General features: G+C 43.7%; 1 protein-coding gene across 1 annotated transcript; it reads left to right on the top strand.

Annotated features, from left to right (window-relative positions):
- Positions 1-5,997: 5,997 nt before the first annotated feature.
- Positions 5,998-11,441, top strand: acer1 (alkaline ceramidase 1; the record flags this gene model as incomplete). The annotated part of the gene is made up of 6 exons (XM_080535799.1): positions 5,998-6,105; positions 6,687-6,801; positions 7,243-7,381; positions 10,228-10,365; positions 10,857-10,994; positions 11,264-11,441. The coding sequence occupies exons 1-6, from the start codon at positions 6,013-6,015 to the stop codon at positions 11,439-11,441; spliced, it is 801 nt and encodes a 266-aa protein (XP_080391925.1). The 5' UTR covers positions 5,998-6,012.
- Between the last annotated feature and the right edge of the window lie 1,365 nt (positions 11,442-12,806).

Below are 12,806 nucleotides of genomic sequence, written 5' to 3'. Positions count from 1 at the left end.
GCATATGGGCTACCATGTCAGGTTAAATAGTCTTACTGAAAGACCTTGTATAAAAAATATTGATGGGAATCTATAGCCTACCTACCTTAATACTTGATGTCTTTTATTTTCAGAGAATCCACAGCTCCTGTTTGAAGGGACCGTGTTCCTGCCACTCCACAGAGAAGATCCCCTGACAGGCTGTGAAGAGTACAAGGAGGGAGCAAAGCTTCTCTTCCCACCCTCAGCCATCACTGACACCCTCCTGTTCCTACATCATAAATGTTTTTGGGAACCACGCCAACTTGTTGGGATAGGTATGAAGTCAACTGCCACCAATGGGCAATACTGTGAAATTGTTGATAAAAGAGTAGTCCACAACATCAGGAACACATGCTACCTGAAGAATAGGTTTCTCCACTCTCATATGGAGTAACTCTCCCATGTCACACTGTGATGGTGGTCATTGTAGTCTGTCTGGGATGGAGGATGTCAGTGTAGTCTCTTTCAGAAGGACAGTTTAGTCTCTCTGTGGTGGAGGGGAATCTTGGGGGAGTTGTTACACAACACATTCTTGTTTATTTATTTATTTGTATTTTAAATAATTAGAGTTAGTAGATTTGTGACAGCCCCCCAGTGTGTCTGAATTGGAGTCCTAGTATACTGTACTTCCAAATGGTTTAGCATGGGGGGTCAGGTTCAGTACTAGATTTGGGCCGAGGTCCAATAGTGTCCTACCTACAAAAGGTTTTGTACATATAATAATTTTGTTCATATAATAATGTTGTACACATAATCATTTTGTTCCTATTTATAATAGTTCCTGCAATTTCCTGTAAATGTATTTATCAATTAGTAATCCACATTCAACGAATGTGAGTCTAATACCAATACTTGCTCAATAGGTCTTAAAATCTATTAAAAGTGGTCTTATAAAGGTCTTAAATGTAACTTGTTGAAACCTGCAGGAACCCGCATAATTATTTTGAGAACAGGTTGCTTACATTAATTATGAGGGTGTTAAGGTCAGGGCCATCGCTACTTACACGCGCATCATTGTTAGACCACTGTTAATGATAGAGCTAACCATCTACGGGCAAAAAAAAGTGTCACCTTTTTGGACCATCGCCAGTTTGCACCCCTGTATATAACCAAGTGGCCAATGTTGTTTTTTATATATCAAATCCATAATTGTGTTTGCAACAACAATGTCTGGAATTTTCTTTATTTGGTTTTACTACAAATAATTAGGTTTAGTGCAAATCATGTTATGGGAATGCTTGTCACCGGGCAGGGAATGGAGAGTTTGTCAGGATCAAGAGAATATTTACCAATTTGCTGAGTTTGTAGAGATAGCCTACTCGACACAGTAGGTAATTGATTCATATTTAAGGACCCTACAAAGACAAAGATTTTCATTCCAAAATCACATGAACTATTATCCTTGCTGCCACGAATCAGAGGCAGAACCCAAATGCAAACACTGGACAAGCAGGTAGGTGAAGCTAGTCTTTAACTGTGAATTGTTACCAGGACAGGAAGGGGAGTAAGGAGAGCAGCAGTGGTCCTGGCAGAGGAGTGGGGCTGGACTTCCAGGCAGGCAGGCTGAACCGAGGGGTTCCCGGGAGGAGGGAGGGGGAGCTGGATGGAGGGAGGAGGGAGGAGGGAGGGGGGAGGAGGGAGGGGGAGCTGGATGGAGGAGGGAGGGGGAGCTGGATGGAGGGTTAGGAGGAGGGAGGGGGAGGAGGGAGCTGAATGGAGGGTTAGCAGCCTGGCGAGGCTGGTAGGCGGGCAGGTAGGAGGGAGGGGGAGCTGGATGGAGGGTTAGCTAGATGGAGGGAGGGGGAGCTGGATGGAGGGTTAGCAGCCTGGCGAGGCTGGTAGGCGGGCAGGTAATCCTGGAAGGAAGACAGGTGTCTGAGCACTCTGAGATTCTTTTGATGGAAAAACGTGTCACAAATAAAATGCATTATTATTAGTAGGGTAGTGGTGATGACTAGCTGTAGGAGGGTAGTGGTGATGACTAGCTGTACATTTCCTAATGGAAGAAATCAGGTTATAGGGTAAAATAAACACATCATATAGATACAGTCATGATTCAAATAAACACAAAAATACAGTAGCTAAAATAAAATCAGATGGCATCTAACCTAAGGCATCTAGCCTAACATGCATCACAATAGGTCATATGACTACACAACAAGCCCTAACCTGATTTAGCCTAATCTATCTGATCCCTAGTCTAGCAGGGTTAGAGGTGTGTGCAGGTTTGGTTTTTGCTCCAACCGTCGTCTCAGCTGGGTTTTTGAAGGAGCTGTATGTGGGACATTCTCTAACCAGCTGTGGCAGGCTGTTCCATAGACCGCTTCCCCTGACCGACAGAGACGCTTGGCTGAAGGTGGTGCGTCTCCGGGGTACCTCACAGTCACCACGAGCAGTGGCACGAGTGGTCCGGGTCGAACTGGCATCTCTCCTCTTGATGAACTCTCCAAGTGGAGGGGCCAAGGCCAAGGCCATTCAGAGACTTGTAGACTAGGCAGGCAACTTTAAAGGATTTTAGACTGTTAAAGCTTAGGAACTTGTGTTTTACTAGGATTTTTTGCAAGGATGGTAGGACAGTGATAACTAGCTGTAGGAGGGTAGTGGTGATAACTAGCTGTAGGAGGGTAGTGGTGATAACTAGCTGTAGAAGGGTAGTGGTGATGACTAGCTGTAGGAGGGTAGTGGTGATGACTAGCTGTAGGAGGATAGTGGTGATGACTAGCTGTAGGAGGATAGTGGTGGTGACTAGCTGTAGGAAGGTAGTGGTGATGACTAGCTGTAGGAGGGTAGTGGTGATGACTAGCTGTAGGAAGGTAGTGGTGATGACTAGCTGTAGGAGGGTAGTGGTGATGACTAGCTGTAGGAGGGTAGTGGTGATGACGAGGTGATGAGTAGGGAGCTGACAGGTGCGCTGGTACTGCAGGCGTCACAGACAGAGGTCACGGAGGGGTCGTGACACTTGCACTCAGATGGATTCTGTTCCATTTATTGCTTGTTGAAGATTTTATTTTTAGATCGTATCTAAAATGTATCTCAGTGGAAAATCCATTTATTGCATAACTTGGTGAAGATTTTTATTTTTTTAAGATAGTATCTAAAATGTATCTTAGTGGAAAATCTTAATTCAATTTTAATTTCAATTCCAGGCTCTGGGGCAACAACATGTGATAATGTTGAAGTGTGTGTGTGTGTGTGTGTGTGTGTGTGTGTGTGTGTGTGTGTGTGTGTGTGTGTGTGTGTGTGTGCGTGCGTGCGTGCGTGCGTGCGTGCGTGCGTGCGTGCGTGCGTGCGTGTGTGTGTAGGGGGGGGGGGGGGGGGGGGGCGGCTTATGTGCTTATTTTAACCACTGCATGTAACATCGCCGTAGATATTTGATTGCTCCAACAACAGTGAGTGATTTAAACTAAAGGCCTGAAAGCCCGCTGACCTGGTTTTTAGAATACATCATGCTTAGCTATCTCTGTAATGAACCATGGAATGAGGCCCTGTTCTTCAACATTCATCATCCTGCAATGAAGTACTCTCTGTATGTTGTTGCAGGAATAGATACAGGCGATACTGAAAGACAGGAGGACAGGAGAGAGTCAGTCAGTCTCTGGAAGCAGGGAGACAGGTCTGGCAGGTGAGCCAAGACTGAAACAGAGAACCATTAGCTGCTAATAATTGAAATGTAAATCACAGCTGCCAAGGAGGGGGGGAGACAGTTTCTTATGATTCATTTGATACTAGGCGTGTTTTACATTGAAAAAAAACGGGTCTCTGAGTTGTGGATGTGTGTGTATACAAGTTACAACCAATGAATAATGAGTGGATGACTAGCAAAGGAGAGTGTGTGTGGGGAGAGAGAGAGAGAGAGTGTGTTAAGGGGCAGAAACAATAGACGCCTCCACTCTCCAGTTTGCAGTTGCTTAGCAGGATCCACTTGCTTATTAAGATGATTCACAGACTGGTAAAGCTGGGCGTGCGGGCACACAGACACACACTCGCACGCACACACCCATACACACACACACACACACACACACACACACACACACACACACACACACACACACACGCACAGAATTCATGCTGACTGACCCTCTATATTTATGATACAAAAGTTTCATGTTTCAGCTTTACAACTGAAACAGAAATAGTCTTGCTTCCAGAATAAGAATTCTATCTCCGTTTAGGGTAGTTCAGAGATATTGACCGTCAACGTTTTTACATTCCATTATGTTTTGTGAGATGGAACCTTTGTATTTTATGAATTACTAACTCAAAAATGGCAACATTTTTAAAAGAACACCACACAGGCATTAATAAACACCTAATGGTTCAGATTATGTAAAAAAAAAAAAAAAATGGAGATAGAACCTTGTAATTCTAACGTCACGAACTGAAACAGAAATAGTATTGCTTCCAGAATAAGGCTGCATGGAGAATACAATGACAAAACACGCGGGCAACGAACGATTGGTTGCCGGTGGCATCAGTCAGAGCCCCGGGGCAGTGATGTGCTGTGACAGCCGAGGAACGGAACCGAACCTAGGCACGAGCCCCGCGCAGAGCACATTATCACGGGCGAAGATTCCACACCGAGAACATGCAAGGCGCTGCCACCTCTGCCATCACAGCACTTCTGCCCACACCTTGAACTGTCTGTCGACGCCTGAGCGAGGATGGCGAATAAGGTATCAGATATAATGTGTTGTTGTGCGTTTACGGTGTAACTATTTAATGAACTGTTGCATACGATCAATTATCAATACGTTACATGCGTTGCGTTACAACTAACACATGATGCGCTTATTCTTACATTCCCATGCACGAATCCGAATAGTGCATTGACAGGTTGTGTTTGACAATGGCATCAGGAATGTGACAGTTCATTCAGCTCCAACATTAGTATGACTTGCCACGCCGGGGCGTGATGTCACAGCCAGGACTCGTGCAACAGGATCGGGAGCATTTCGCTCCTACTTAAGTCCACCTGCCTCTTGGAAGAGGCGAGTAGTTGTGGTTGGATTACACACCACTGATCTATCTTTTTGGATTATTACACTGTACAGTATGGGAGGTAAGATATATCACATCTATATGTTGTCACCTGCGATGCTTGTCTTTTTTTCGGGGAATTCTATCAACTATAACAATACAATAAGTGTTCTTTAAATTTGGTCTTATAATGGAGAGGTAGTGTGAACTGAACGAATCAGTGCAGTTTAATAAATTATGTTCAGATGGTATTGGCTCTGATTCATATGACTGCAGTATGGATACAAAGTGTATTGATCTGTTCATTCATTCACTCACTAAATAATCTATACACAAGTTCTGATAGAATAAAGTGTATTTGGTCATTTTAGACCAAGACATCTTTGAGTACTTAGATGCCAATAAGTATTTTTTTTGTCTGTGAATTTTATAGATTTCGTGTGTGATACAAGTAAAGGGTTAATAATTCATGTTTAAATCATTGTTGTTGCATCATAGGCTTTTTTTTTTTTTTTTTACTGATGTTGGTAATGAAGAGATTTTAATCTCAAGGGACCTCCTGGTTAAATAGGTTACATAAAAAATAAAATAATAATAATAAAAAGTAATCCAATGGGCATTCAAGACCTGTAGTAACCTACAATATACAGTAGGCCTACAACATACAGACATACATTAAGTAACCGTAGCAACCATAAGTTGCCTTGTGGTTTAGAAGCCCATGATAAGGCAGCCACTCCTGGATATTTGCATATCTTTTCAACTGTGGAAAGCAACCGGCAACTGAAGTCTATAGTGTCCTTTCATTGAAGCCACATCCGGATGGTTGATCATGAGGCCTCTGGTCTCTGGTGATAGTGCTAACTCCCATGCTGAATACTAACTCCATGCTGATAACTCATGCTAACTCAATGCTGACTGCAACGTAACGACGAAAAATAATGCTGAGGTGTGAATCTCCCTGCGTCCCTTCCTTCTCCTGGTGCTCCAGGCTTCTACTCGACAGAAAGGATGGCCGGAGTCTTCTCCTATGAAAGCTCTGAGATCGACTGGTGTGAAGACAACTATAGGCACTCTGAACACGTGGTGGAGTACTTCAATACGGTAAAGGCCACATGATTAATTCATCCCAATAATGCTGAGAATAAGCTATAGTGTGTGCTCTGCGTGCAGTGCTTTTCTAAGCCTCATTTTCAGTTCACTTATGTATAAAATATATACACAAGTGAACTGAAATTGAGGTTAAGCAAACACATTTAATGTGTTTTTGTGTTTTCTGTGTGTTTGTATCAGACTCCAATAGAACGTCTACACAGCGTTTGTATGTCCTCATCTATCTGATGATCTGCTTATGAAACATATCCTTTATGGCAAAATAACCACACAGCTATAAGAACCACTTAATGTAAAGTATCACAAAAGCTTAAATAGAATTTCCTGACACTTGAAATTGAAAAATGTGTGTGTGTGTGTGTGTGCGTGCGTGTGTGCGTATGTGCGTGTGTGTGTGTGTGTGTATGTGCGTGCGTGTGTGCGTATGTGCGTGTGTGTGTATGTGTGTGCATGCGTGTGTGTGTGCCTGAATGTGTGTGTGTGTGTGTGTGTGTGTGTGTGTGTGTGTGTATGTGTGTGCATGCGTGTGTGTGTGCCTGAATGTGTGTGTGTGTGTGTGTGTGTCTCCTCAGATGAGCAGCTTCTTCTTCTTCTTCATCTCTCCCATCATGCTGTACCTGCTGCACCCCTATGCCAGAGAGAGGAACCTGGCCATCCATGCCGTGTGGATCATGATGATCTTTGTGGGTGTGTGTTCACTCTTCTCTCCGCACGTCACGACAACATTCACCTACGTATCTCTGTTGACACACTGTGGGATTTAGATCTCTCTCAGATAAAAAAATCTGTTAAGATTTCGAAAATCCTTATATGTGTACCAGGCTTAACACAGCTTGTTTTGTGAGCCTGCGAATAATGTATTAAAGTAGTGTTATAGTTAACTAGGTAGTAGTGGGGATTACTCACCCAATCCATTGTATTGCAATGTTTTGGCTTGACTAGCGAGTGTGTCATTGATTTTCAACAACTTTATTTATCTAAAACTTTCAGAATAAAAATCTGAAACGGTCCGTTGGTTGGCGACTTGTTCTCGGGTTTCACCAGCTAGCTACCGTCACATATAGAAGACTGGGGTCAGTCTATGAGGTGAAGGAGGTCATTCACAGGTGTTGTCTGTCTCCCCTGCAGGCCTGTTCTCAGCCTACTTCCACATGACCCTGAGCTTCATGGGTCAGATGCTGGATGAGCTGTCCATCCTGTGGGTGATGGCTCTGGCGTATGCTCTCTGGTTCCCCCGGAGACTCTTCCCTTCCTTTGTCAAGGACAGGTATGTATCTCTGTAACCATGGAGCTGGAGGTGCGTGTGTGTTCACATCTCCCCTGCTATATGGGATCACATGCTCGCCTTTTTTATTGAACAAACGGCTGTACAGAACACACAGCATTACAGCCCCGTAAATAAACAACAGGAGACAATGACAGGATCAACAGTCATGTGAAAAAGATAGGACAGCCCCGTGACAACCTTTGTCTTTTTCGACCTATCTAAACATATGGACATTTGATCTTCTTTTCAACAATATTGAATGAGATGGAGGTAATATAACTAAACAAATAAAACTGAAAATAAATCTTTTAAAAACGATTTGGTAAAATGGAATTAATAGAGATTTTCTTGTTAGGACAAAGTTAGGACACCCCCACAGTTAATACTACTTAAAAGGCTTAAAATCAAGTGCATCGCATTAGGTGAAAATGATTAGAACATTGTTAGAGAGGATTTTGGAGGAGCCTGTCTTATTGTGTTTGCTCTTGATTGTTGAAGTGAGTGGTATCACCATGGCGAGATCAAAAGAGCTCCCCGAGGCCTTCAGAAGGAAGGTTGTAGATGCGTATGAGTCTGGGAAGGGATTTAAAAAGATCTCCAAATAATTTGAAATCATTCCACTGCCCGGAAAATAATTTACAAGTGGAAAACATTTAGAACAACTGCCAACATGGCCAGGTCAGGCCGTCCTAGCAAGTTCAGCCTAAAGCTGCGTGCACACAAGGCCATTGCGTTGCACCGGAAGTCATTCATCTCAATGGGGCCGTTGCGTTGATCAGTTGAATTGCTCTGCATTGCGTTTCTTGACCGTCAGGGTGCGGCATTCAGTCAAAAAATGTCAGCTTTTTGCGTTGCGTTGGATCCGTTAAAACAACCAGAAGTAAACCGGAAGTAGTTTCTTGCCTCAGCTCTCGCCTCAGATTTTGAATCCTCAATTTTGGCCGCCATTGGCTAAAATCTGTAATTTGGCTCTACAAGTGTTAATGTCATTTTATGAAGTTTTTATATGTTTTCAGGCGAGAAAGTAACCATATATATTCACAAAATGTGTCCAGTTTATCAAAATAACCCGTTTATATATCTAATCTGACGTTTTTTCCCCCACTTCTGTGGGAAACTTCGCTAGCAACACGAGTAGAGCTTTGCATCTGCATCGCACGTTGAAGTACGTCAAGTCCATCCCACCAGGTTGCGCCAGAACGGTGGGTCACGGTCCGCGGTGTGCACGCAGCTTAAGAGCAGACCGCAAGATGCTTAAAAATAAAAAATGGCTCTAACAATCCTAAAATGTCATCATGGGACCTACAGGTAGCTCTTGCCACAGTTGATGTCAAAGTACATGCATCTACCACCAGAAAGAGACTGCACAAGTTTGATTTTCATGGGGGGGGTGCAAGGAGACCCCTCAAACATCACACAGCTGAAAGAATTGAGAAGTGAGAAAAACTTAGTTCCAGTCAATGTCAAAGACTGGTAGACAGTTATAGGAAACGTCTAATCGATGTTATCTCAGCCAAAGCGGGCAATACCAGCTATTAGGGCATAGGGTGTCCTAACTTTTTCCTTAGTAGGAATTGGCATCTTTGTTAATTTTTTGTTAAATAAATGTTAACAAAGGCTCAATTATATAATATATATATATATATATGTTTTTGGCTCAATTATATCACCTTTATCTATAGATATTGTTTGAAAGAAGACCAAATATGTCTATCTTTCTTAAAAACAAGAACAAAATATTTCATGGGGTGTCCTTTTTCACGACTGTATTTACAGGGCACGCCAGGCTTAAACAAAAGCTTTGCTAGGCCAGGAGCCTCTTTGACTGTTTCACTAGGCTGGCTAGCTAGACGGCTGATATCGCTAGCTAGCTAGTGGGAGAGTGGGACTCCTTGACTTTGTGAATGAGGCTCCCCTGAACATGGTGTTAATATTTAAATACCGGGTGGGGAAAAGGTTAATTAAATATGAATGATCCTGTGAGAAGCATCCCAACCAACTAGAGAGTCTGTGAGCTCCTGGTTCTATACATCCCCCATTGTTGCTTTTCCTGCCTGTGTTCTTTATTGCTGTGAGATGTCAACACCATTGACGTACACCTTCGACATACACCTTCGACGTACACACAAGTACCGGGTTGGACCCCCTCTTTTGCCTTCTGAACTGCCTTAATTGTTCGCGGCATAGATTCAACAAGGTGCTGGAAACATTCCTCAGAGATTTTGGTCCATATTGACATAACATCAGACAGTTACTGAAGATTTTAGCCAAGAACATATCCCCCACACCATTGCACCACCACCACCACCGTTTTCGCCCAGAGAACTGCCGCTCACTGGATATTTTCTCTTTTTCTGACCATTCTCTGTTACCCCTAGAGGTGGTTGTGCGGGAAAATCCCAGTAGATCAGCACTTTCTGAAATACTCAAAACAGCCCGTCTGGCACCAAGACCCATGCCACATTCAAAATCACTTCACCTTACTTTCCCTTTCTGATGCTTGGTTTGAACTGAACTTGAACTTGAAGCAGATCGTCTTGACCATGTCTACATGCGTAAATGCATTGAGTTGCTACCACATGATTGGCTGATTCGATATTTGCTTTAACGTGCAGTTGAAAAGGTGTACTTAATAAAGTGGCTGGTGAGTGTATATTGACCCCTCCCTCCCTTCCCTCCCTTCCCTCACACACCTCTCTCTCTTTCATCTCTCTCTCCCTCTCTCTCCCTCTCTCTCTCTCTCTCTCTCTCTCTCTCTCTCTCTCTCTCTCTCTCTCTCTCTCTCTCTCTCTCTCTCTCTCTCTCTCTCTCTCTCTCTGTCTCTCTCTCTCTGTCGCCCCCTGCAGGACAACGTTCTCGCGGCTGGTCATGGGGGTTACTGTTGTCACCACCATGTTCTCCTTTGTCAAGCCCACTGCCAACGCCTACCTCCTCAACTGCTGTGCCCTCCACGTCCTGTACTCGCTGGCCGTAGAGCTGAGGAGGTACAGAGCATAATGACCCCCCCTGCTATAACAGGATTGTTGTACAGTGCACCATCCTGCTGTTCACAGTTTGTGATCGACGTAATAAGACTAACTCATTATCTCTCTCCTCCCCCCACCTCCATCTCTCTCTCTCTTTATCTGTGTGTATGTGTGTGTGTGTCTGTGTGTGTGCTCTGTGTGTGTGTGTCTGTGTGTGTGTGTGTGTGTGTGTGTGTGTGTGTGTGTCTGTGTATGTGTGCTCTGTGTGTGTGTGTGTGTGTGTGTCTCTGTGTGTGTGTGTGTGTGTGTGTGTCTGTGTCTGTGTGTGTGTGTGTGTGTGTCTGTGTATGTGTGCTCTGTGTGTGTGTGTGTGTGTGTGTGTGTGTCTCTGTGTGTGTGTGTGTCTGTGTCTGTGTCTGTGTCTGTGTGTGTGTGTGTGTGTGTGTGTGTGTCTGTGTATGTGTGTGTCTCTCTGTGTGTGTGTGTGTGTGTGTGTCCTACTCTCTCAGCTACACTGACCAGAGGGTTCTGCGTCTGGCCTGGTCCTCCGTGGGTCTCTGGGGCCTCGCCATCTCCTGCTGGATCAGCGACCGCTTCGGCTGCAGCTTCTGGCAGAAGGTCAACTTCTGCTACCTTCACGGCATCTGGTAAGACTGGGTGGGAGGGCGGACGGAGGAAGGGCGGGAAACTAGATTCGGAGGAGCTCGACTGAACTAGTCTCTCCACACATCTGCGTTGTGGTTTTAATAATCTGGCAAAGACAGAGAGAGAGAGAGAGAGAGAGAGAGAGAGAGAGAGAGAGAGAGAGAGAGAGAGAGAGAGAGAGAGAGAGTAGATGGAACCGGCTGTTCTCTCTTTGATGTCCACACCGTGACCAGAGCCATGTATGACTTACACATGTCCGTTCACCCTCCAGGCATATCCTGATCGTGGTAGCCGTAGCCTACGCCAGCACCCTGATCGCCTTCCTGGATGCCAACTATGAGATCCCCTACTCCCTGCCAGGCCTACAGTACTGGCCCTGTGACAATTGGTCCTTGGGCTTACCGTACATCGTCCTAAAAGGCACCACCAAGACGCGGAAAGTATGCTAGACAACGGTGAAGCTCTGCCAGAGACTGACTGAGGGTCTGAGGATGGGGAAATGTGTTGTGCAGTGCCATGCAGGAGAAGATTTTGGATCTTTTTTTTTTTTTTACAAAGCAATGAGTCTGTTAGTGAAGTGATTTTAATGCATAATGACAATGCCAGTTTGTCAACTAGATGGATGTTGAGGTTTAGCATAGTATATCTGCTAGATTTCACCTATTGCATTGATAACAATAGTGTGGATGAGATCAGTGTGTGTGTGTGTGTGTGTGTGTGTGTGTGTGTGTGTGTGTGTGTGTGTGTGTGTGTGTGTGTGGGTGTGTGTGTATGTGTGTGTATGATCCTCTTATGCATTTTGTATGAATCAATCATTACGCTATCCATTACTTCTTTTCACATTTGCATGCATGTTCTCTAGTCTGTACATAGTTGTTGTTGTTATATTGTTGTTGTTTTAATTCCTATTTAACTGTTTTGATATGATGACATATCTGTCTTTTTAAAGAGTCTTTGAACAAGAAAGCTGATGAGACACAGGCCTGAATCACACCATCTCTGGGTGACAAGGTGTGTTGAGTTAGTTGGTTTACATACAATATCACATGCAGCACAGACGGGGGACAGGATTATGTTATTGTGTGTAAACTTCTCCCATGAGGTGAGTCTTATCCCCTGGTGTTTAGCTAATGCGTCCAAGAGACAAATTATCTTGACTTCTTTTTTTACAACCACATAATCAGATAAGTGTTTGTCTTGGTGCCGGGCACTGTGGGTCTATATAAGGTGGTTGGTTATCTCAGGTTTTTCAAAGTGATGTGAACAATATGTGTAACAGAAAACATGTATAGTCCGTTCGTTTTTTTAAATGTGTTATGGTTATGCCACGATGAGAAAAAAGAAGAAAAAATTCTCTCTGAATTTGAGACTTCTTAACCTTTTTCAAGAAAGTTTTTGGATTCTTATATTGGTTTATTCAGGTACATTGTGTAATCATGTTCTAAATCACATATTGACATAATCCGACCTAAAAGACACAATAGCGACTTGACACAAACAAATCGGGACGTGAACTTGAAATGTCTATAGTTGAGGCTGTAACAGCGACATCTAGTGGACACATTAGAGTAGCTTTTTGAGTGTATTGTGTCAAACAGCGCTGTAAAGTTGGCTGCCTTTTGAGGATTTTCTTCTCTTGTTACCTTCTCTCAAAGTATTGACACTAATGAACTCAACTCATAAACATGTCCAAAAAGACTCTTCAATGTGTTATTGAAACTTCTTTGGAATCCTTTGAACTTGTAATCAACCCCATCAATTATGAATGACTGAGGCTAACTGTGTGTAACAAGACAAGTTTTATGAAATTATTT

Source organism: Nansenia antarctica (genome assembly GCF_963989245.1).
Source record: "Nansenia antarctica genome assembly, chromosome: 7".
Lineage (NCBI taxonomy): Eukaryota > Metazoa > Chordata > Actinopteri > Argentiniformes > Microstomatidae > Nansenia > Nansenia antarctica.
Note: the sequence above shows the minus strand (reverse complement) of the source record. Positions and strands in the feature narration are given on the sequence as shown.